At 39.8% G+C, this 24,206-nt stretch overlaps 4 protein-coding genes across 13 annotated transcripts; 1 reads left to right on the forward strand and 3 right to left on the reverse strand.

Moving 5' to 3' along the window:
• Positions 1-149: 149 nt before the first annotated feature.
• Positions 150-5,464, reverse strand: c16h17orf75 (chromosome 16 C17orf75 homolog). 2 transcript variants are annotated; one of them, XM_046414108.1, is made up of 10 exons: positions 4,783-5,464; positions 4,214-4,288; positions 3,587-3,712; positions 3,167-3,295; positions 2,991-3,051; positions 2,783-2,902; positions 2,058-2,122; positions 1,830-1,969; positions 1,626-1,729; positions 150-1,231 (listed from the first exon to the last, which is right to left on the reverse strand). In XM_046414108.1, the coding sequence occupies exons 1-10, from the start codon at positions 4,923-4,925 to the stop codon at positions 1,016-1,018; spliced, it is 1,179 nt and encodes a 392-aa protein (XP_046270064.1). In that variant the 5' UTR covers positions 4,926-5,464; the 3' UTR covers positions 150-1,015. The 2 variants fall into 2 exon arrangements, with proteins under 2 accessions (XP_046270064.1, XP_046270065.1); XM_046414109.1 differs by lacking the exon at positions 4,214-4,288.
• A 28-nt stretch (positions 5,465-5,492) lies between these two features.
• znf207a (zinc finger protein 207, a) lies at positions 5,493-12,754 on the forward strand. 8 transcript variants are annotated; one of them, XR_006845552.1, is made up of 12 exons: positions 5,493-5,673; positions 6,075-6,201; positions 6,297-6,435; positions 6,522-6,704; positions 7,233-7,308; positions 7,403-7,473; positions 7,633-7,808; positions 9,021-9,248; positions 9,465-9,603; positions 10,221-11,994; positions 12,347-12,362; positions 12,691-12,754. XR_006845552.1 is itself a non-coding variant. In XM_046414104.1 (11 exons), the coding sequence occupies exons 1-10, from the start codon at positions 5,633-5,635 to the stop codon at positions 10,382-10,384; spliced, it is 1,344 nt and encodes a 447-aa protein (XP_046270060.1). In that variant the 5' UTR covers positions 5,493-5,632; the 3' UTR covers positions 10,385-10,411; positions 10,672-12,754. The 8 variants fall into 8 exon arrangements, 4 of the variants coding, with proteins under 4 accessions (XP_046270060.1, XP_046270062.1, XP_046270059.1 ...); XR_006845549.1 differs by having other exon boundaries at positions 10,221-10,411; positions 10,672-10,751; positions 11,344-12,754; XR_006845551.1 differs by having other exon boundaries at positions 12,347-12,754.
• Positions 12,755-13,128: 374 nt separating this feature from the next.
• On the reverse strand, positions 13,129-21,641 carry LOC124072593 (sterile alpha motif domain-containing protein 9-like). Of its 2 annotated transcripts, none has more exons than XM_046414098.1 (4): positions 21,475-21,641; positions 19,702-19,765; positions 19,578-19,616; positions 13,129-18,512 (listed from the first exon to the last, which is right to left on the reverse strand). In XM_046414098.1, the coding sequence occupies exons 3-4, from the start codon at positions 19,600-19,602 to the stop codon at positions 13,903-13,905; spliced, it is 4,635 nt and encodes a 1,544-aa protein (XP_046270054.1). In that variant the 5' UTR covers positions 19,603-19,616; positions 19,702-19,765; positions 21,475-21,641; the 3' UTR covers positions 13,129-13,902. The 2 variants fall into 2 exon arrangements, with proteins under 2 accessions (XP_046270054.1, XP_046270053.1); XM_046414097.1 differs by lacking the exon at positions 21,475-21,641 and adding an exon at positions 20,811-21,145.
• On the reverse strand, positions 21,284-23,992 carry LOC124072598 (zona pellucida sperm-binding protein 3-like). Its single transcript, XM_046414107.1, has 9 exons — positions 23,389-23,992; positions 23,159-23,274; positions 22,876-23,069; positions 22,631-22,808; positions 22,401-22,518; positions 22,229-22,314; positions 21,814-21,926; positions 21,648-21,702; positions 21,284-21,558 (listed from the first exon to the last, which is right to left on the reverse strand). Exons 1-9 carry the CDS (start codon positions 23,773-23,775, stop codon positions 21,489-21,491), a joined length of 1,317 nt encoding a protein of 438 aa, XP_046270063.1. The 5' UTR covers positions 23,776-23,992; the 3' UTR covers positions 21,284-21,488.
• Positions 23,993-24,206: the final 214 nt, after the last annotated feature.

A 24,206-nucleotide genomic window follows, 5' to 3' on the forward strand; every position in this document is an offset into this window, starting at 1 on the left:
TGTTTACATTTACTGTGAGCACTTTTATACATCATCATTACTTTTACTTTTTCTGAGGATATTAATGTTGTTGCCTTTTAAACTTAACAAAAGCTTAGCAAATAAGTTACCAGTCACATTGTGCCCGTTATTCTTAATATTTTTTTTTCTTTTCCTTGTCAAGTCTTCAGCTGCTGATGGCTGGGGAGGAAGATTTTTGTAAACAGGGAATGATATTCATGCTATGTATACAACACTGCATTCCCAAGGAGAAAGGATTAACCATCTAACATCACTTGATAGACATAAGTACATACAGTAGTGGTATTCACTAGACAGGAATAACATAGTAGTGCAGGTACTGGACTGAAATGAAAGAAATCAAGAAGGCCTATGTCACAAGCAATGCATAAAAGTGATTTGTGCATTCTTAATATGTTTCTCCCCAAAAGAAAACTTATACAATCAAATATAATACAGAACAACAATAAAAGAAAATCTGGTCATGAAATAAGAAATTCCTTATTCCTCACCAATGACCAGAGGCTTTAGTCTGGGTTGTGATCATTGTCACTTAGCATAACACTAGTAATAATATTTGGTTCATAGTATTGTTACACACATTCACACAACAAAAATAATTAGCAAATGGAAAGACTGGGAAAGTAGCACTCTAAAAACAGATTGAAACTGATCTGCGCACTGATTTTTTTTTCTTCTTCATTTGAATTCATCTGTCAGTTCACATTGCTATGATCCCCAATTAACAGCTAATTGTTAAGATTAGTGCTCTGATGCTACAGACTCAGGCTATTAAAAGAAGTGAAGCTGTAAGTTGTCAGTTGATTACAGTACATATTCTGGATCTGACCACCACTCTTCTCGTCGAGGAGCAGCAGTACGTTTAACATAGGATGTAGTGCTACGCTTAGATTGGTGCTTGGTTATCTGCTGACTGACTGACTGACTGGGGGAGCAGACTGTCTTACCAGCAACAGAGAAAGTATTGAGGCTCCACAACTTGGTCGTCATGGAATCAGGCCTGGGCCTGGGATTGTTCCTTGAGGAACTCCTCCAGGACGGTGATGATGCTGCAGGCTTCAGGCAGGTCGCTGTGCTCGGCCCTGGCATTCTGCAGCAACACGTCCCCATTTCCACAGCCCTGCAGGAACTGGCAGCAACGAAACAGGGCGTAGTGACTCGTCTCCGCCTGCCGCACAAAACGCTTCAGGCTGTTCATGTCCTGGATGGCCTGCGGAGTGAGAGTGGTGGTTGACAAAGAGAGAGACACAAGTTAAAACGGGGAAGAGATCAGGATGAAGGAAAGACAATGTTATACAGTGAACTAGTATCTTCCAAGAGCAACTGAGAGCTATTGCCCAAAGTTTATTTATCTTTTATATATCCTGATTTTTATCAGGACTGTTTCATTTTTCTCTGAACAAAAAATATGCATCAGCATAATTTAAAGATGCAATAACCAAACTGAAGTTCTATATAAAATACTAAAGTATTCTATATTCGATACGCTGAATAAATTAATCTGTAACTGCTGGGGTCATGGAAATCTTAGGACCTGAAAACAGGGTCCAGACCCCATAAAAGCTTTACGAAGCCTGTTGTAGTCCGTCTGTATGTTTTATCACCTTTAGTTTGAAGTTCTCCAGAATCTGTCTGAGCAGGAAAGGATTACACCGCTCTGCAGCGTTTAGAAATGCCTGAATCCAGTCGTCACAGAAGCGATTACTGACTAGAAGAGAAAACATCTGTGTTAGAATTTCAGAATCACACAGGTCAGAGATACAAACTCATTCTTCCTCATCAAGTACAGATCATGGAGACTTATATACCAGTGTTAGAGAGCGTGGGTGGGCTGGTGGAGCAGTTAATGATCAGGTCAGAGTGTGTGTCCTCTGAGACAGCTTTACACAAAGAAGCTGTTGTAGTGTCTTGCTGGGACAGGCCCTGCAGACTGGCTGCCTTGATGAACCTGGGACAGAAAAAACACACATTCAACAGCTAAGAAAACACAATTAAAGGCCGAAGCACATAAACAACAGGCAGGCAAACTAACTCACCTGGAGACATCAGCCTTCGTCCTCTCGTCTGCATTAATCACCTCCACGTGTGTGTGACTCAGAGCCTGCATACACAAAATTCAATGAGTGAAATGTAATGTTCTGGAAGAATCTGTGCATGCAGTAATGATAACAAAATAAATCAAATGGATAGCAGTATTAGAAATGCATAGAGATTTAAGAAACAGTTTGCCTAAAAACACAGTGATATTTTCTTTTTTATTTTCAAACAATAAGCATTAGTACCTGTGTTATATTACCTGGAAATAAACACAGGCGATGAGCTTGTCAAATAATATTCTTTTAGTGGTCCGAGTACTAAAACCCAAACAACAATGAGCTCCATTTTAAGTCCATGCCTTGTGAAATCACACTATAAAGTATTTTCCAAAATAAGTGTGCTTTTCGACGTTTGTTTCTTTACTTTTTTTACAACTATAATGTTTACAATCTTTTTAAAAGGGCAGGTGGGGTGTCTCGTGGTCATGATCACGATGGTACATTACTGAGGTGAAGTTATATGAAAAGCATATGCACACTCCAATTTATTCAAAAATAATTTATTGAATCACACATTAGGACATTGAAAGAGTCCAGATCAGAGTGGGTTAATGCTTTTCCTCTGATTATTTAATGTATCTTAGCTCCAGTATCTCAGACAAGCCTCTTTCAGCGTGTATTGTTTTGTTATTGGCTCTATATTCTGTGGGAGAAAAATAACTCACAGCATGTAACAAGAAGCTGATGTTGCTTTGGACCAGCTGCACAACCCGATGAATGTGCATCACAGACTCCTCGTACCAGCGGCTCAGGTAGGGACGCACGTCTGTCTCAAGGTTCTGCAGCTGACACACACACAGACAAATCAACATTTCATTAATAATGTATTGACAATACATGTAACTTCACTACACTGTTATTACATTCTCATACCTCTGGGGTTTGCAGGCTGCTATGCAGGCCTTGGACGTATTTATCAAGCTCTAATCTAAATGTGAACTGGGTCAAGGAATTGGAATTATTGGCCCTGTGTGACATTAGAGCGATTTTATAATTAAGGTTGATTTCAAGAGGACACTATGCAATAGACAGCTGTGCTTAAAGGATATAGGTTCAGTCCCTTTTCTGAGCCACCCATAAAGCAGATGACATATCCATTTCCATCAGCATCAGGCTGCTCGGGAGACCTTTCCTGCTCCAGCAGACAGCAGTAGCAGCCAACTGCCTGTTCTGGGATACTGGGAAGAAAATAATAATAATCAACACATCTGCGTAAACCAACTTACTTATGTATCCACCTCAGAACTTTCATTTCCTACTAAATTCATTTTTTACTGTGATGGACTCAAACAGGCTACGTCCACTAAGACATCATTGATAGTCTAATAATGAAGCATGCAGTACTTCTGTCCAAGAAAATTAAGGTAAAACATGATCATGGATTGTTTTGCGCATTGATTTTGTGTCCTTCTTGGTTAGTACGTAACACAACTGATGAACTGTTGCGAGGCAAAACGTGAAATTATTACCTGAGTTCCACAGTGGCGATGTTGCCCATCCCTCCGAGCAGGGCCCCTTTGCTCAGCCTCCTTGAAATGTAGGTCCGCAGCTCAGGTTCTGCCTCCGATGGCAGGCTGCTGTCAATTAGCGTCAGGCTGTGGACAAGACAGAAAGTCAGGATGGACAAAAGTAGCCAGTAGAGGCAATGAGGAATTTGGAAGCCACTCAAGTCGATGGAGAACAGATGGGGAAAGCTGATGACAACTGGCCACAACCAACACAACAAACAACTGAGTCACATAGCAACAACTGTGCCGCCCCGCTGGGCGTCAAAAAACACATAATCGTTGACAGAAAGTATTTTGCCATTTTTCTTCAATAGTACAGACAATCAAAAGAATTTCTCTCACTTCTGGCCAACTTCACTTGACACACAGAAGTAGAGACCCATTCAGATGGGGAAAGACCTAATGTGACTAATGTGAGGCCATGTAACTCAGCAGCACAGCAATGACCATGGATGAAGACAGCATTGATTCCATGTTGACTGGATTTCCAGTGACAGCCCGTGGATACACCAAAGCACAATGGTGAAAGCCAAAAGAGAAACGACCACTGAAAGCGAGGAGAAGGTAGGTGAACGGCTCCTTTGTTACCTAAAGTCATCCTGACTGGTTGTGGAGTCTGCTCGTCTCTGGTTCCACGCCACATTTTCCCCAGAAGCTTCAGATCTAAGACAGTTGACAGTTCACTCATCACCTGGTTAGTTTTTAATTTGTAATTCTGGCTTTACCTGCTTGAGTGTCACTGCCAACAGGTTCAGGAACAGGAACAGGGAACTACAAAAACCGTAGAGTGCTTACAAGATAAGAATCATAGACTCATAGAATAAACGAAACAGTGATACACAGAAAAACACTCATTCACACCAGGGACCTGGTTGTATTCGGGGAAAAAAAATATATCAATTGTGTGATGTCCTGTGAAACAAAAGGCAGCAACAGTGAACAATAATAAATAATCCAACCATAAAAATAACTAGAAAATAATTTAAAACATTAAATGACATAAATATACCAGAATTCCTAACACGTATTAACATTATACCGTTGATGTAATGCAAATGCAGTTTTATATTAATTAAAGACATTAAGTTGTGGCAGAGCGTTCACCAACAACAGCAGTTCAGACATTAAAAAGAGGGACAAGTAATAACAACCATTACCTTGTTCCCTGATAAAGATAGATGGTGTAGTAGCAGTTCAACTGTATTTTCTGGCTATATCCTGCAATTTCTTCGCTGTCATAGTCATCCCTCTCTTCCACGTCAATTGAATCCTGGAAGGACGAGGTTTGAGAGGCAAACATGATCCTACTGCTGCACGAAGTAAGCTAGCAGCCGCCTAGAAATGGCAGACAGGAAGGGTGCGTTTCTGTTGTTTAGTTGACGGTATTTTAAGGTGGTAAATGTTGTGATCTCTGGCCGATATTAATGTTGTAAATTCGCATTTGCACAAGCTGCAGCGGTTCAAAATGTATCTGTCCACCGTTGTCGTTTACATACCGAGTGCGCACGCGCGGTAACTGACTGCGTACGTCCTCAATCATGTCCGACTATAATATTGACCTCTCGGTTGCTGGTGTATTCATCACAGAAAATAAACACTGGTTCATATTGTAACTTTTTCATAGTTAAAAAAATGCATGAGTAAATATCTATAAATTCAACTGTATGAATTGTGTGTCTGTGTAACGTTAGACGATGTAATATCCACTGTTAAGTTAGAGGACGGCTGAAAAATGCATGGTAAAAGTATTCATAACGTGCATAGACGTGGAGGATCTTTTAGTCTTTGCAGAAGCAAAACAATATTTAAAGATTCTCGTAGACGTGAATGGTCTAATAAAGCGTTTTAACATATAAATAATGGACCACCAGAGGGCGCTTGGGTCCGCAGATTCTTGTGGAGTTCCGGAGCTGGCGAGTCGACGCCATCTTCACTTGCTTCATTTCCGCTCCTGTTGTTATGCCAGCTGTCTTCATTAGCGGGCGGTGAACCGACCGTTCTGAAATCATGGGAAGAAAAAAGAAAAAGCAAATGAAGCCTTGGTGCTGGTATCCTTTTCTGTGTGTTGCCATTAGTGTTAGAATGTTATGTTCTCCATATCAAGACCCATGACTCAGGTGGGCTGCGTTATCCTGTCTGTTAAGCTAACTGTAAGTTAACCATAGCTTCCTATAATAAGTGTGTAACGGTAATGTTAGGCTATATGTAATATAATATGTAGTCAGCGTGACAGTATTGATGTTGATTTCGATGTTGCTTAAGTTGATCGACCAGAAGAAAATACTATGCCAGGATATTAAATAAGGGTGATATTTATGTTTGATATCTTGTTATGTGTTCTTAGTAGCGAAGTGTTTTTGAGTATGCCAATGCACGTCGTGTTCAGGTGCAAAATAGCGGGACATTGGTCGAGTTTTTCATTCAGAGAGTTTCCTGATCGTAATCTCAGGTACTGTAACAGAGATTTTGATGATGAAAAGATTCTCATTCAGCACCAGAAGGCCAAGCATTTCAAGTGCCACATCTGTCATAAAAAGCTGTACACTGGCCCTGGTCTTGCGATCCACTGTATGCAGGTGAGAAAAAAAAATAATACAAACCATCATTCTGAAATCAAACCAAATCACTTGTTTATAACCAGAATTAGCTCACCATATTGTGTTTATCTTAGGTACATAAAGAGACCATTGATGGAGTTCCCAATGCAATACCTGGAAGATCAGATATTGAGCTGGAAATATATGGTATGGAGGGTATTCCTGAAAAAGACATGGAAGAGAGAAGAAGAGTGCTAGAACAAAAGAACCAAGGTATTTTCACTTACCTACCTTACTGTGCTGTCATTATGTCTGTTATGGTCTCTTCTAGACATTAATGTGGCCTTCCCTGCTTTTAGAGACTCAGAAGAAAAAGCAGAACCAGGACGACTCTGATGAGTACGATGAAGATGATGAGCCTGGTCCATCCTTCCAGCAGCCTGCTGCAGGCCAGCCCCAGACAGGCTACATCCCCCCTATGACCCAGCCTGGCATGCCTCCTGGCACTGGTGCTCCAGGGATACCTCCTGGCAGCTACTCAGGTGGGAAACAATGACTTAGCATAAAGCCACCTATTGAGCTTATCCTGAATAACACTATTTGGTATTGTGCTGTTTAGAAAAGAAGCTGTCCCATATGTCGTTACAAGCTGTACTTTTGTTCATTATTTAACCTAAGCTTAACCCTTGTGCTGTATCTTACTTCACTTTTCTCTAACTGCTCTGCTTCAGGCTCTTCTTTTCACATCTATACATGAGACTAGATTCAATACAACCGCTAGACATTTTGTTGTGTTGCAGCATGTGTTGTAAAATGTTTCAAAGACTGATAGATCAATCAGGGTGTAAACAAGTTTAATTGCTCTTGAATACTGTGATAAAATGAAGTATTCACTTATTGTATTTTCCCCAAAATGATAAGAATATGCTATTTTAAACACCCTTTTCTAAATTCAGGCATTGTGATAAAATGGGAATATGCATATTGATTAAAGCAAAACTAAAAATTACATGAGGTTTTTTTATGTGGTAACACGCTTGAGGTTATAAAACTCTATCTCTGTGTTTTAGGAATTCCCCCAATGATGCCTGGTGTGCCACCAATGATGCCAGGAATGCCACCCGTACTGCCAGGAATGCCTCCGGGGTAAATACTTTATTAATCGAATGTTTATTTAATCAATGCCATCTTCGTTAAATCTATAATTTTAAACACAGATATTTTTTCCTCATGTATTCAGGATGATACCAATGAGTGGGATGATGCCTCCGGGTCCAGGCATGCCTCCAGTGATGCCAGGTGTGCCACCAGGTAATGCCCTGCCAGAGTACGCATTCAGAAAACACTCATCTCCACATCATCGCTTTGATATGAATTAATAAATTTTAATTCATAAATTTCGTAAATGAAAGTTTGTAAATGTGTAGTAACACTGCTGTGGTGAGGCTATTCTTGTTTCCTCATATAAAGAATTTGACCTGCTGGTGTCAGGCATGCCTCCTCCGGTAGGCCACCGCCCAGGCATCACACACATGGCTCAGGTCCCCTCGGCTGCAAACGTACTGACTAGACCTGCTGTTCCTGCTGCGAGTACCCCCTCAGCCCAGCCTGATGTCACAAAGCCTCTTTTCCCCATTTCTGGACAGGTAAAATCTTTATTTATGACTCCACTTAACCACTTTTCATCTCTCTCAGCACTCCAGTGGGGCCGAACTTTATGTTTTCCTCTTGAATTTATCTTCGCCTGTTTGAGTAGCTCTCTGTGTCTCACACAGACAGCAATTTCTTTAAGTGAAGAATTATTTTACTTGTGTTTCCTATGCTTTACTCTTTTCCTGTGCTGCAGATGACCAGTCATGTCGCAAGTACAAGTATAGGCTCAGCAAGTGCAGACTCTCAGTCTGCATCCCCTAACGTTCTGTCTTCTATCACATCACAAGTATGCAGCTGTCTGCCTGCTCTACTCTGACTCTGCAGCTTTACAACTGGCCTGCACACAATTGTGTAATTTGTCTGTGGTGTCCTTGGGCAGATTAAGTCTGTTTTATTTTTCAGCGCTGTTTTGGCAAAAAAAAACTGTAAGAGATTGGCTCGAAAATATATATATATATATTTTCATTTCTAGCTACATGCTTTTATTTGTGTTTTGTTTTGCTGCAAAGCTGCACTTACAGAATACTAAAACTAATGCTAAAATGGAGAGTTATTTATATTTGTGAGGCGGGCTTCTTATTTCTGACACAGCATGCTCTTTTGAATTTGTTTTCTTGCAGGCTTTGACAAAGTGACTTTTACTCAAGTCATACTTTAAACGCTTACTCTCCCATGTGTGTAACGACAGTGGTGTTAACATGTTGTAGAGATAAATAAGACGCGGTTGACTTGGCATTAACATGTCATAATGCAGTGGAAAACAGATTTGCCAAAGCATGATGCACAGTATGTCACTTTTAGGGTTTTAGTTTGATTTATCTACCCTCATCGGGAGTTTTTATGTGAATACAAGTCCAAAACTTATCGTTGTTAATCAACATAAATTTTATCGGCTCCCCTATTGAGATCATCTTATTGCCTAGCCCAATGTGAAAGCATGTTTTTCTGATTTGGGTGAGTGAAAGTGAAAAAGGAGATGCAAGCATTTAGGGAAAGATGAATCCAGAGGCAGTCTGACCTAATCCATCTTAAGCCGGTGTACAAACAATAACATTAATGCCAAGCTTTATATGGACCAAATAACCTTCAACAATGGGAGTAACCTAAAGTATGATATATGAAGTATGTAAGTGTCTCCCATGGTAAATTTAGAAGCCATTCAGCAAAGTCACACTAATGTGTTTTCCTCTCTCCTCCCCACTCAGAGTCCGCAGACAGTGTCAGGGTCCCCCCACCCTCCCCCCTCCACCTCCTCTGATCCCTCAAAGCCCACATTCCCAGCCTACACTCAGGCCACCGTAGCTGTGTCCAGCCCCTCTGCTGGAACCAGTACGGTATCCAAACCTCCCTCTACTGTGACCAGTAAGCCCGCCACCCTAACCACCTCCAGTGCAACCAGTAAGTTGATCCACCCTGATGAGGATATCTCACTGGTGAGTAGTCCAGCTGCAACAGTCTCTATTTATAGTTTTTAAAGTAAGTAGCACTTTCGAGGAAAAAAAGTTTGTTAATTATAGTAAATCAAAGTAGCAAAGTTATTTTGTAAAAAATGAAAATGATTTATTAATTTTCTTGTTTGTTTCTTCTGGTTGAGCTACAGAATCTCAGTGTCAAATTGTTTGTCCTTATTTGCTTTCTGTGGCCTGTAGGAAGAGTTGCGGGCTCAACTGCCCAGGTACCAGCGCGGTATTCCCCGCCAAGGCCAGACCACCACTGCAGCCCCATCAGTGGGTCCGATGAGTGGCATGATGGCTTCTCAGCAGCCTGGCATGAGGCATCCCATACCTGGTATACACCACACCACCTATGTTTTATGCATTTGGTTGATCTGTTCACCTAAAGAGTTTATGCTTGTTGTTCTTGTTGGGTACAAAACTACAGAATGAGAATCTCTTTATATTTTTCTTCAGAAATGTTAAAACTTAACAAGTATTGAATGAGACTTACTCGTTACTCACTATGCCAGTGGCTTTGTTCAAAAGATGGAAATGTCCCCAGAGGATGAATCCTTATAATTCTTTGATCTTTCTTAAAATGCCATCATTAGGTCAAAGTTTGAAATTATCCAATACTTTAGTTAATGACTAAATACTCGATTTATAGGGAATATAAATCGTTTGTCAGCTGTAGTTTGTATATAGTGCGAATTAGCAAATATTAGCATGCTAACAGGCTAAACTAAGATGGTGAACATAGTAAACATACTTGATTAGCATCAGCATGTTAGCATTGCCCTTGTCAGGACGTTAGCTGTTAAGATAAGATAAGATGAACTTTATTGATCCCGCAGTGGGGAAATTCACTTTTAAATTTTGTTAGACTTTAGCTCAAAGCAGCACCGTGGCTAATGATGCATTCATGTCACATTGGTGTTGTAAACAGCCAATCAATCTGTGTTCTTGCAGGCCAGTATGGTGGTCCACCCCAGGGAATGCCGGGCTACATGCCAGGAGGGATGCCGCCATATGGACAGGCTCCTCCTGTGGTTCCCTCAGGGTACCAGGGAGCCCCCACACGACCACCTATGGGTGTGAGACCTTCTGTCATGTCTCCTGGAGGACGCTACTGATGAAGTCTGCGTTCCTCTCTACAATAGGTTTGGACACTCAACCCTTTTCTAATGTCCCCAGCTGCTAGTAAACAAACAAGTATTGGTATTTGTAGTACGACGACATAGTGTTTAATTCTACTACTGAGCTATGAAGAAGAGACACTGAATGAACAGCAAACAAAAGACCTATAAAGGCATCACAGAGCGCATGGAAAATATTTACACTATACCTAACCACGGCTTTGAACTGTTGTTTCAAACCATCTCTGTTCTGTGGCTTCTTTTCCTTCTTATGTTTCATTTAGGTGTATAGAAGTGTAGTAATATGGTTCGTAGTGTTGTGAAGGCGCTGGAGTTACATGGGCAGTACCCACCCTTTATCAAGGCAAGTTTTATGTGAATACATTTCTGTTCTAAGTTTAACAGTGAGGCCTTCACAGCACATAGTGCTGTTGGACTTTGTGTCCCCAACTTTGTTTGGTGAGGGCTTCAACTAAGTTTCAGCATTCATTCTGTTTTGTGTTCATGGTTCAATGAGGAAATACTCTTTGAACCTAAAATAAGTGAAGTATTCAATGAAATGGTATATGTATTGTTGTAAAACTGTATTGTAATAAAATGTGGCAAAAATGTAAGACTCTTCTTTGTGGGACGTTAGTGGGAAAAGAGACGTCACAGCAGGTTTGTACTTCGTTGTAAACTACATGACGATTGTGCTTTTGTTTTCTCGGAGATGAACAGTATTGACAGAAATATGCATCTTTGCTTTTAACTTATTGTTGGGTTGAAATTAAAAATGTGAGTAAATGTTTTTCTTTTTGCAATAAGCACACTTTTTTTGGTTGTGTGTTTATTGATGCTCTGTACATGGCACTGGCGGGCTGGCCTTTGACACGGCGAGTGCATTGTACAGCTACATAACTTCCGGGTCACTGATGGCTGTAGTGCTAAAACCCAGATTTCTCTTCTCCCTGTAGCGATGCCATGGGGGACTGGCTGAGGCCCTGTCTCAGTGTAGCCCTGTTTCAGCCTGAGGCAAGTCTCACCATTTTCTGTCTTCTCATTCATTACCAGGGGCCCTCACAGCATACACGCTGTTGGATCTCAATGTCCCCAAACTTGCAGCAAGTTTGGTGAAGGCCCTTGTTTTGTGTTGTTGCATTTAGGCACCATTTTTTTCAGGCATCTTACTTCGTGTCAGTTATACTCTTGTTAAGTCTTATTGCATTTGAACCTGTATCCTCGATTCTTGATTGTTGAGAGCAGCAGGAAGCTCTGTTTTCATTTAATAACTTTATACTGAAAGTATGGACTTATACTTATTATTACTTATTAGTATTAAATGAAGCAATATTCCTTTAGAAGGTTTAGTTATTAAGAAGTCCTACAGTCCACAGCAGTTTGGCTTGGTCAAAACTCAAATCATTCAAGAGTTCCACATAGACACCATTAACTGTCTCTCACATACAGCCATTTATGTAGATTTAATGGGAGGCTTGATTAACAAATGACTTTTTATATGCTTGGAAATTGGCTTTATCACTTAATCCTGTTTGTTTTATCAGCTTTCCGCACTTGATCATTTGCATTTAACTACTTACATGAAGGAGAGTCTCTGCCAGTAACAGGTTAGTTAAAGCTGTAAGTACCACTGCTGTAATTTTAATTTCTGTCAACCTGTGTTTTTTGTGTACACATAATGAAATATTAACACCTGTCACCTGAAGGTCTTTTTGGGGAAAAAAGCCCTCATCATTTCGTAAGCATTTATATGCTAATGAAAGCCAACCATTCAGTATGATTTTGTGGAATAACTGTCTAATAAATCATTGTACCTGAGTGTGCAACACATTTCTTTTCATTAGCTCTGCTTAATGTGAACAGCATCTCAACAGTTTTTTGTTTGTTTGTTTGTTTTTTTTTTTTTTTTCTGATAATCATGATTAAACAAATGATTCAGTGCTTTCATTATCAATACAGGTTAGAGTTTTCACTGGTAAGTATGACCGCATTATCATGTCTGGTTAATATGAAAATCCAGTTAATATTGGTCGATTGTTTGCTGAAAACTATCTGCTGTGTCAGTCTAAGCTAAGTCTAGGCTTTATCAAATATCACACAGAAGGTTTTGAAAGCTTTTACCTGCCAAGAGCACAGTTTTATTTAAAGGTTAATTCTGCTTGTACAGTTATTTTGTCCCTTGTCTGAGAGTATGATGGTACTGGGGCAGGTTGGAAGCTGTGGAAGAGATATTTTTCTGCTTTGAAGTTGAGTCAAAAAGTCATCTAATCATGAATATTTCTTTTATTGTCTGTCCCTCAAAGTACACTCCAGGACTTTCTGTGAATATTTACTGTTTTTTCTTAAATAAAATAGTTCATAAACTCTGACATGTTTTTTTTCTTTTTTCTACTATGTCTAAACATTTAAAATCAGTTCGATGACCCATCCAACTTTTAAAGTCCAGCGAAAGTCAGTCTATTTATAAAGCTCCAAGTAGGTGGAAGGCAGTTTTAGTATTTACCATATGATCACATTAGAAGTAATGAAACAAGGAAAACTGCTTGTGAAAACCCTTGATGGCTGAAATAGAATCAAGACTTTAGTGTCATGTATTTGCAGAGAAACTTTGTTTCCTGAAAACTTTTGGATCAACTGGAACGGAGATTGCGAGCCAGGTCTTTACATTCAACACTCGTACTTGACCTCACAAATATTCTACTGCATGAATGGGCAAGAATTTCCACAGAAACACTCCAAAATGTTGTGGAAAGATGCACATGATTTAATAGCTTTATACCAAAAGTAAGGAGCATTTCTTCTAGATGTAAATACAACATGAATAGGAAGTAAATAACTTCAAAAGTTAAAAAAGAAAAAAAAACTGCTTCTAAGATTCTTTGTATAAAATATGGTTTTCATCAAGACTAATACAGCAAATATTCTGCCCAGATATACTTGAAATATTACCTTAAATAACCTTAGTCTTAATATCTCACATTTGCAGTCTCGTTGTCAAATGGTCTGATTTTGATTACACAGACTTTGTGTGTACTGGTTCAGTTTAGCTGTGCCCAGATCATTCAAAAAAGACAAATAAGTATTAAACTCAAAACATAATCATGTTAAAAAAATAATCCAAGGGTAAATACTGTGTAAAAAACAAACCAAACATTACTGCTAAACAACAAAAAAAGAGGCTAAAATTAGATCAGCTCAGTTCTTGGTGCTCGAGCGCTTGTTTTTGTCATTTCAAAAAGGAATGTTCATGCTGCTCGAGAATCATATCCCACCGGATGCATCTTACAAAATAGCAATACATATGTAAAAGCGGTCCATTTAAAATATCATCTGAGGAACAACTTTTCTTGTTCACTATCAATTGACACATTCAGTTCATTCTTTCAGAAAATAAATCTCCAGAATTTCCATTTCTTCTGGTTTGTTTTGTGTCCTCTACAAAAAAAAGAAAGAAAGAAAAGAAAGTTCTACTACTGCAATATAGGACCAATATTCCTAGATTCACACTGGGAACATTATTCGACTACTTGGATGTCAAAGGCAAGCACTCCATCGAATGAAAAGCCCAGGTAGAAGGTGACAATTTCATTTCCATTGGGCAAGGAGGCAGAATATCGAGGAATGACCCTAATCTTGGTGTCTCTGGTTCCACCGTTAACAAACAAATTTCCATTTTCTGTCCATCCTTCAACACGTTTCAGTAACTGCACAACTTCCTTGGTTTTCCACACTTCCCCTCCAAGCCATTTCAGTTTTCTTTCACTGAGAGTACCTTTAATCTGCTTTTCAATAGCAGTTCTGTGGACAATCTTGTTAAGACCTTTTGCCTTTGCCAGAAAGAAGTGAGTCACGATTTTGCTTTTCTTCTGAGAAACATCTTGGCTTTTTTGCCAGCAGAGTTTCTGAAGTGCATCAAGAGCTGATAAAAGGATGTCAGCATCAGCAGAACTGAGCTCATTGCTAGTCTCAGGCCAAAACAGAAGGGAGAGAAGGAAGAGAGCACTTGCTGTTGACATGTTCCTCCCCTTTGTAATGAATCTCTTGCTGAGATCTTGAAGCTTTTCAAGGGTCATGAGCTTTGTGGACCCCGGTAGAGTACAGTTAAGAGCTATCTGGCACATGATGAAATTTGCAAGTTCTCTCTGGTCCAAGCAATTCCTTGTAAGGTTTTCTGGGTACATGCCAATTATTGTCTCAAGTTTTATTCCTGCCCTCTCCCGGTTGATGTCGTAAAGTAAAGAGACGATGGATGTAAAATTTCCTCCACCAAGCCTGTAGGTTCTCATCTGTCTTTGGAAAGTAGAAAGCTTTTCAGCTGAACCAGTCACATCATTACTCTTGCTTTCAGCTCTTTGTTCACTCTCGTCTGAGAGATCACAAAAAAATCTAGCATAAACAGCACTCTTCCTTGTCAGCCATTCTCTAGGATTGTGTAGTTGTTCTGGATCCCTTGCATCAAGTTCTTCATCCTCTTCACTAATGTCAGTTTGAAAGTAGCTCAGGTCTTCAGAAATACATTCAAGTGCATGGTTCAAGCTCTTTTCTAATCCTTTCAACTGCTGATGAAATCTCTGCCAGGGTTTGTTGACCTCTGCTGGTATGTAGTCTGTTAACAAGTACTGCATCAACTCTGATTTTCCAGTATTGTTTAAAAAAACATCTACTCCTGACAGGAATTTTAGCAGCCTGCAGCCAACATCTACTTCCCCTTGGTAAGAACTATTAAGGCTGACAGTCACTTTCTTTGGTGTTTTCTCTGAAGCCCTAAAGGAAGAAATTCCTTTGAGTGCAGTGTCTATGATTTCAGTTGCCCTTTCAGGGGATGGCTGTTTTTCCTCGAGGGTGTCATACAAATGATAAAACCACCATTTGTAAACTTGTCCCAAGGTGTCAAGAACAAATGTATCATGTGGAAGAATCGATTTTGCTTCCTGTGCCCATTTTAGGGCTTCTTCAAATCTCAAATTTGTGTAGAGCAGCCTTGCAAGCTGCTGTGCCACATAGGCATCTTTTCCCAAAGCTATGTGAGCAGTTTTCATGAGATCAACAGCTTTCTGAAGACCACCTCTTTCAGTGCTGACAAGCTCAATAAGGGGTGAAAAAGCTGTGTCCTCTGGATCTCCTCTGCTCTTTTTGTTGCGTCTGATGAATAGAGCTCTAATGAACTTCAGGAACTCATCCCTGCCGAACCTGTGATTGATCAGTACCTTGTCATTGATGAGATCCATGGCAATATCACTCTGAGGCAAATTTGTAGACAGCTGTTTCAAAATTTCTTTTGCCACCAGTGAATGAATAATCCGTATTGATGAGATGTGTGTTGAACCTTCTTTAAGGTGGATGAAAATAAGCCTAGCTTCGTCATTAAGATGACCCACAAATGCATGGTACCGTGTTCTGTCATGTGTAACTATGCCAAGAGATGCCTCGCAGTGCGATACAGATATGTATGAGTCTCCAACGTAGCAATTCAAGAGAGCCACAAATCGGATGAGACGAGTGACAGGACATGAGTGATCAATCTTATCTAGAAGGTTTTTCACAAAATTTTCAATGTAACTTGCCTCAAACCCTTCAGTCATCAGAACAAATGTCAGGATGAAGCGTGGTTCAAACTCCAATATGAGTTGCTCATGCTTTTTTGAGAACAGTTCCTTCTCTCCATTTGTTAGCTCATGTTTGACTGCTACTGTTTGGGTAGGTGATGCTCTGCACATTCTTCCTGGATCATTTGACCTGTTGCAGATGAGTAGGATAAAGCACAACACAGAGGGGCTAATTTTTTTGGTTGCAATGACACTTCCAAGCTCCCGTCTAAGATCATCTATGTAATCTGCCTTGCGGTCCTCCAAGAGCAAGAGCACTGGCAGACAATTGTTTTTGTCTTTCTCGTCATGTTCTCTCAGCATCACTGCATGCTCACACACAGTTGTGATTTCCTTACACTCTTTAACAACTGCACATCGTACCTTTTCTCTCCAACACCAGAGGATCTGTCGTGCCACTGTACTTCCACCACTGCCGGGATGATGGTATATGTTCACACTCTCAATGGGACGTATGGCTTTGGTGACATGTGTTATCTTGTCCAGGATTGTGCTTGCTTCGTTATAGGCATCCCTCTTTATGATATTTCCACACTTGTGTTTGTCAGCAAGCCAGAAATTGATCCAGTCTATTTTTCCACCTCTATAAAAATAGCTCTCAATTTGTTGGATTTCCTCCTTACTCATGATCTCCACTTTTGTTTCATCACACTGGTCAACACTGATGATTTCCAGAGAATCTAACATAGCCTCTTCAACTGACTTTAAGAAGCATACTCCTCCTTTTAAGACTGGCAGTGTCCTTGTGGGTAGATTCTTTGAGATCTGAATGCTTTGAATTGTGGCATCCACATGAGACAGGGACATACCAACAATGCTGATGTCTTTGAGTGAAGACATGTGACAAGACACCTGGGCAAGACTTGACCACTTTTTGTAGTTTTCCTTCAACTCTGATATGACTGCAAAATTATCGTGTCCATTCATTTCAGCGTAAAACTCATGAAATGTCTCCACAAGTGGCTGTTCAACATCTGACATGAGCAGAAAGAGGACTACAAATGAACTCCTAGGAAGGAAGTCATTGCAGATGAGAGACACCACTTTTTTCATTTTTTTCTTTCTCGTTTTGATCCAGGTTCTTTCATCGCAAGGTTCCTCTCCATCAGGGAAGTTTTTTCTACCATTGCAGAAAATCCAGCTTGTTCTCTGAAAAAGTTGCAAGGAATCAATTGATTCACTGGTGTAATCACCAAGAAAGTGAAGGGTTACTGCCTTCTGCTTCCTATATTTACAGCAAAGACCAGATGTCTTTGAATCAGGGTCAAAATCAAATACACAGAATAGATTCATGTGAAGCAAGAAGTTTATGCTGTCAAGATGCTCAGGCTGAAATTTGTTGGTCACTATTATGTAAAAGAGAGAGTTGTCCATATACGTTTTCCCAGATGTTAAAAGGATGGAGAGTTTCCTCTTTAGATCCTCTCTACTGTCATCGACTGTTTGATTGCCTGAAGATTCTGCCTCTTCTCTCTGTTGGTCTTTGTCACGCAGTTGTTGAATGAACAGAACAAGGTCATCATCGGATACTTGAGGTGTATTAGCGCCTACTCTGTGGAAAGGAACTTTCTTTTCATGGATTATTTTCTTATTCTTCTCAGAGAATTTTGGGATGCCAACATAGTACAGTTTATCTTTGACAATGCTTGCTTTTGGGACAACATCATATTCAATGACCCATGTTTTCTCAGTAGCTTCCTTGTCAATGACCTCAATGAATCGGGGGTTTCTTATGCACTTCCTGGCATCTGACTGTTGATTTGAATCTTTGAAGCAGTTTTCAATGTAATCTAGTGCGTCAACAAAATCTTCTCTACTCCTGATAGGCACTCCTATAATTTCACCATGCTGATGTTTGCCTTTTACTTTATCCATAATCCCAAAATGAATTGTCCCATTAGTTCGCATATTCATGCATGCGCATGCAAATCTTAGCACTTCACTTGCTACTTTCACTTGTAGCCTTCGTGAGTCTAGTTTGTGTGCAATCTCCAGGGACTTATATTCATGGCATGGAAGAATCATGTTTTCAATTCCCGTCTCTGGAGGGAGTACATTGTGTTTGACATATCTGCAGTTTTTTCCTTCCTGGTCAAAGTCCCGATAGTCACAGAAAGATAAAGTTAGTCCTGTAGAAGTTGAGTTGTCACTGCACTCCAAAGGAATATCTTCCATTTCTGCCCTGGCACAAGGTTTTTGCGAAGAGAGGTTTGGTTCCTGTCCTAGATGTGCCTCTTCTTTTGTGTCATCTCTACTTTTGTTGCTGAATTTGCTTCCTTTTTTCCACTTGTTTGGTTCTGGCATTAAGAGCTCATCTCTTTTCTTCAATAGGTGTTCAATCTGTGCACTTTTCATTCCAATTGTAGTGCTGAGATAGTCTCCCTGTAGAGTTGTGAGAACTGGTCCTGTCACCTCTTCCTCCTCCATTTTTATTATGTACTTCTCTTTTATTCCAATGCATTTCAGCCAGGAGCTCACTTGAAATTCTGTCCATCTGTCACTAGGCAGATTTTGCCATTCTGTAGATCAAAATATTTAGATGAAATGTCAGAAAAAAGAAGCTTACTACAACTTTGGCCATTTCACTGTGAAGAAATTCTGTAGCTATGAGTCATTATATAGTTGTAATACAAAAGCAAACATTGTTGGGTACTTTCATTAATCGCATAATTTTCATTATGTCCCTCCTCAGTTTAAAGGGTTCCTAAATTCAAATTGCTGTATAAAATGTTAAAATTTTCCCATCCTCCAGCATTTCAAAATAGCTGTCTGAGATTTTTGTGCATGTGTCTGATTTTGTTGAACTGACCCTTATTTTGATGTTCTCCTGTAGTGCAGTGTAATATTATAATTTATTACTGTCAACTGGGATCTGAAATTAACATGACTGTACTACTTGTTGTAAGACAACTCCACATTTGATGCTATAAGGAGGGAATGACAATGACAATGGACATATCTGAGTTACATGCCTGTTGCTCAAACGCTGATGGCAATTGTGTGGGTGTAATGATAGTGGCTGTTTTATCCAGTTTTGCCACAATAGTGGATCACGCAGAGCATCTTGTATGGTAAATATGTTTTGGTTTTTTTTTCTACAATAAACAACCAGAGCGCAATCATGAATTGTGCTCTTTGGACATATCGTGTTGGACAGGCCTCCCTTCATTAATCTTTTCAACAACAGCAGTTACTCTTTCAACTGCCAGTTTATCATTGGTGCTCATCATAATTCTGACCCCAATATCCACGTCAGTATCCCTATTATACAATTTAAATATATCAGTGAACCTTTAAGTCTAGTGCAAAACAATATATAATATTTAATTCTAATAACAATGAAAAACCCCACAGTATGAAAAAATGTAGTATTTCTTCCTCTTGAAAGGTGTGTCGCAATTATGTTTTGTGATGGCTTTACACTGACACATGAAATGGAGCATATAAAGGTAAATTTGTCAAATCAACACTTCTTAAACACAGAAGAATTAGTTTCTCTCTGGATTGTCTCTTATTCCAAATGGCACCAAACTGTGTCCTTAGGTTTCCTACACCACAGTGAAATGCAGCAATACCATCCTTACCCATCTCGGAGGGGCTGTCTTCCATTTTTATGGATGTTTCTAAGGACAATAAAAGATTAAGTTTAATATTTGTTATGATCCAAGTTGATATGTACATGTACGCTAGTCCAAGGACCACTCTTACCATGTGAAGCGCAACACCAGAGCACCTCTGTTACTGTTGGAGATTTTTCAGTCTTCTGGTGTCTCTGTTGGGGACAAAGCAGAACGCTAAGAACTGAACGTGTGCTAACGGATCTGACAGAACCTATAAGAGTCTTATGGACCTACAGGACAGTGAAATTATTTTAAAATTTGACATCTAAAATAAAGTTTGTCATTAAAAACTAAACCTGAGCAGATAAAGGAAACAAGTATATTGATAACCAGTTCCACTGAACCACAGAATAAAAATGATTTAATTTTATTTCCATATTTTTTTCTTCTGATGTGCTTTTCATCTGGTTAGTCTTTTTTTTTTTTTTTTTTTTTTTGTTTTTACCCGGGCAGTTTCTATTCGATAGTCGAGAGTGGTTTCCAGTTTCAGTTGTCACCGTTTTGGTGGGAGTATACATTTTTTATCTTAGGATGGAGAAGGCATAACCCGGCAAAGAAGCGCGGTTATGCCGAATGGCAAACCCTGAATGTTCGTTTCTTCAGGTCAGAAAAATACTACTTAGAGTACTATATGTTTTCTGTTGTATTAAAGTCACATGTTGTAATGTTTTAAAACTTTTATTCTTAATGCGCAATAAACCCCTCCCCTCCACCCCAAAGCACAGGACGCTGAAACTGAAAACCACTGTTACTGAAAACGAAACTTAACGAAAATAATTAAATATCCTAAATAAGAATCACATAACGCTCCAACGTTTTCAACGATGGATATCATAAATGAAGACCCAGATTTTAACACCAACATAAAACATTTAAAGTCAACGTCCATATAATTGAAACTCAATGACCATTTGCTCGTTTGAACTTCTGAAATAAATAAATAATAATAAAAAATCCAAAGAGAATGTTAATTAGACCTTCAGAAATTAAATCCAGCTGTTTACTACGAATACTTTTCTCTGGTTTAGACTATTATTTGTCCTTTTGGGATGCTCTCCTGCCATCTTCCCTACTTTTATTTATTTATTTTTATATTTTATCTAGACGTCTCTGTGGACTCAGTAGACTGATTTATTTTTTAAAAAAATTAAGATTTATATGCGTGTATAACCTAAGAAGTAAAGTAGTTCACCTTACCGATGATTGTAATCTCGCAGTCAAAGACTAATTTCCTTCATTTGCTGATGCAGTTTTGAGCTTGCATACAACACTGATGGAAGTTTCTTTTTTCTGGTCATGGGTGTGTCTAGATTTAGAAGACTGGGGGTGGGGTTATGATGACAATCATAACAAAAACAATCAACAACTTCCGGTGCAGACCAAACGAAGTCTTACTCCACATCATCCTACTTGTTTTATGTATTTGGAGACTTCGTGAAGTGTTTTTGCCGGACACATCATGGTGATGGTGGCATATAGAGCTATCAGGCTTGTCAAACCTTTCTATGTATCTTCACTTTTATTTCGATTGTTGTCACCAGGAGTAGTTTTAACAACCGTGTTGCGTCTCCTTTGACCAGGGACCTGAGGCACACTCACGGCTCTTCACTGCCGTTCAGTGGCCACAATGTGTAACTGCAACTACATTTTAGTAGCGAATGATGTTAGTATCAGTATTTACTACTCATCGTTTTATTACAACAACAGTAACACGGAAGTTAGAGGCACTTATACTAAAAATGAGTCGTTTAAATGCCCCTTATCTACTGTGAAAAGCAGTTTACTCCACAGCCAAATTCGCATTCCCGTCACCTAATACACTCCGCCAATTTCACACATCCGGTTTAGCTGCGCAACCTACTTGCAACTTCCGGTTTAGCTGGAGCCACTCAGACCCGTTAGTTCAGATGTTTCATCGAGGCAGTCAGACGCCAACCGACACCAGCTGTAGTGGAACGTGATGGTTACCAATGAAATTAAAACCACGTAACTGACATTTATTGTTTAATTGTCAGATTTCTGGTCTCTGCCTACTCGCTTGGGAAAATCATCAATGGACCAAGAGTTACAGTGCCACAAGCCACGTTATCTGAAACATAATTAGAAATGTTATTAAAGGAGAGCATTTTCTTTGAACATTTGAACATAAAAACACAAGTTCAAACTTGTTATGAACATGTCTTATGCATCTACAGCATACCTTCAGTGACCAGACCTTTCAAATTTGTCTTATAGTTCGTTCTGGGAGAACTTTGGTCACAGGTACCATCACAACAGCGACACACATCATCAAACCCGTCCACATTTGCCCATCTGATGAGAAAAGTATACAGAATTAATTATAAAAGAAGCACAGTTTGACTTGTGATTTGATTCAAAGATTCGCAGTTTACGGATTTCCTGCAGTTTCTCATTGTTTTCTCTTGCAATTTAAGCATTGATAAAAAAAATAATGACTAGCTTTATAAAAACCACCAAAGTAGATAAACTTTCACACTGTAACAAACATTTGACAATTAAACAGATTTGATTTTCAGGGTTGGACATGTTCACCTACAGTAAAGCAGAGGCAAGCTTCAGAGGGCTTTCTGTGGTCAAGTAAGTAAAGCAATCACCTTGAATGTATGTAATTGCAAGCCTTGTTGACGGGGTTACTAGTCCACATTCCAAAGGTAGCTTTCAGCTGGCAAGTAATAAATATCTAAAAGGGAGAAAACCAGAGGTGTCATTGTACAACCTTAGAGCATTTCCAGACATTTAAAATTATGCAGATTTTAACAGGCTCACCGAATTCCTCGAATCCTGGTGAAATAGGAAGGCACTAAGCTGCAGCTGAAGCGAATACGTTCTCCGTCTGGGTCGGAACAGAGTGTTTGATCCTCCCTGTTTTGCATCAGTGAGACACCTGACAAAAATCATTTTCTCATGCATGTCATTACGGTAGATCTTGTTACTGATATTCACATGAATGAGGTCAAATGCGTGTTGTTTCATGTTGTATACTGAGCTGTACTTACCCATGGTTTTCAATAAAGTAGTATCTGGGAACCGATGTGGCGTCAGGTGACAGAGTAGCAACACAGTTGTCCATGAAGAGTCGTCTTTGTCCCGAATCAGAGCCCATGTAGGATGCCTCAAGGTGCAGGGGGTCTCCAAGATAGAAGGTGCTGGAGATTGTCTCTCTTGTCCAGTCATCTTCATGAAGACACAAATGTCACCACATGCACACTTTACAAGAAAAACCATCAGAGTGTACACATACCAGTCATCAGCTTTAGAGAGAAAGCAGAGTGATCCAAAGCAGAGTGATCCAAAGCGGAGTGATCCGAAGCGGAGTGATCCAAAGCAGAGTGATCCAAAGCAGAGTGATCCAAAGCGGAGTGATCCAAAGCGGAGTGATCCGAAGCAGAGATGGCCAGTGCTGGATTTTGAGCGCCACTGCTCACAACGTGTGTCCTGTTCCAGGAAGTTAACATGTCAGCCATGATGAAGAAGTCTAAAACAACAAAAATGTCCTCACCTTACAAAGCAAAGGTAAATTTCACCTTTTATAGTGACAGGAAACAGGAACCACAGCGTGTCCCGTCCTCGTGATGCCATGATACCCGGCAGCTGGTGAGATTACTAGCTTGTTTGAGTAGATCACATGATCCTCAGATATCTGGAGGTGAATATAAAACACATTAAAATCTTGGGTACTTTCTGAAAGACAGGAAGTAAAAACTTTCACAGATAAAAACAACCATTGTGACGCTATCAAGTATCAACATCTTACAGTTAATGTGGAGCCACAGTCTTGTAGTTGAGCTTCAATGACATATTCAGCGTCACCAGCAGCAACAGCTTGACACCGACCGCTCTGTGAGTGATCAGCTTCTGCCAAAAAAAGCTCAGCAGGAGACACAAGACGTCCAGTTTTATAGAGGTCAGCCTTCACCACAATGATCATGGACGTTTCTGTGCAATGAACACGGACAGTGGATCCATCATTGAGCTGAGGCCCGCTGATGTTTTCCACATCAGTTCTTAATGAGGGAGATTTATATTCCCTTCCTTCAGCATCGATCATGGGTCCATTTTTTAAAGGTCGAATGGCATCTGCAAAACCAAAAGCGAAGGACAGCAATAGTGCCAGAGTGGCCGAGCGACCGGCAGTCAACATTATGCTCTTTTCTCTAAACAAGAGGCTTTTAAGAAATGGGAAACTTGACTCCTGCTCAACCCACTCAGTAAGATAAGGATATATGAAATCCAAACTTTTCTGTATTTTAAATAGGACAAAGAGGGTTCAAATGCTGGAAATAATCCTCCCAGTGTCTCAAACACTTCCCTCTTCAAACCAATCAAATCACATGGAGGGGGCAGCTGGAAGCAGTTACTCATTAACTGATGTGTGGGAACCGGTCAAAGCTGTAGTCACACTGAGATACATGTATGTGAATGACCCACAGCCAACATTACATTAGTGAATATCCAGGATTTCTACTGACCCTCCATCCTAATTTATCCAGTAGATCCACACTGAATCCTACAGACTAATTAATAGATCATGACTGTAATTGTCATATCTGAGTTGTGTTTTGCTTTACAGTT

This window comes from Scatophagus argus, chromosome 16, assembly GCF_020382885.2.
Source record: "Scatophagus argus isolate fScaArg1 chromosome 16, fScaArg1.pri, whole genome shotgun sequence".
NCBI lineage: Eukaryota > Metazoa > Chordata > Actinopteri > Scatophagidae > Scatophagus > Scatophagus argus.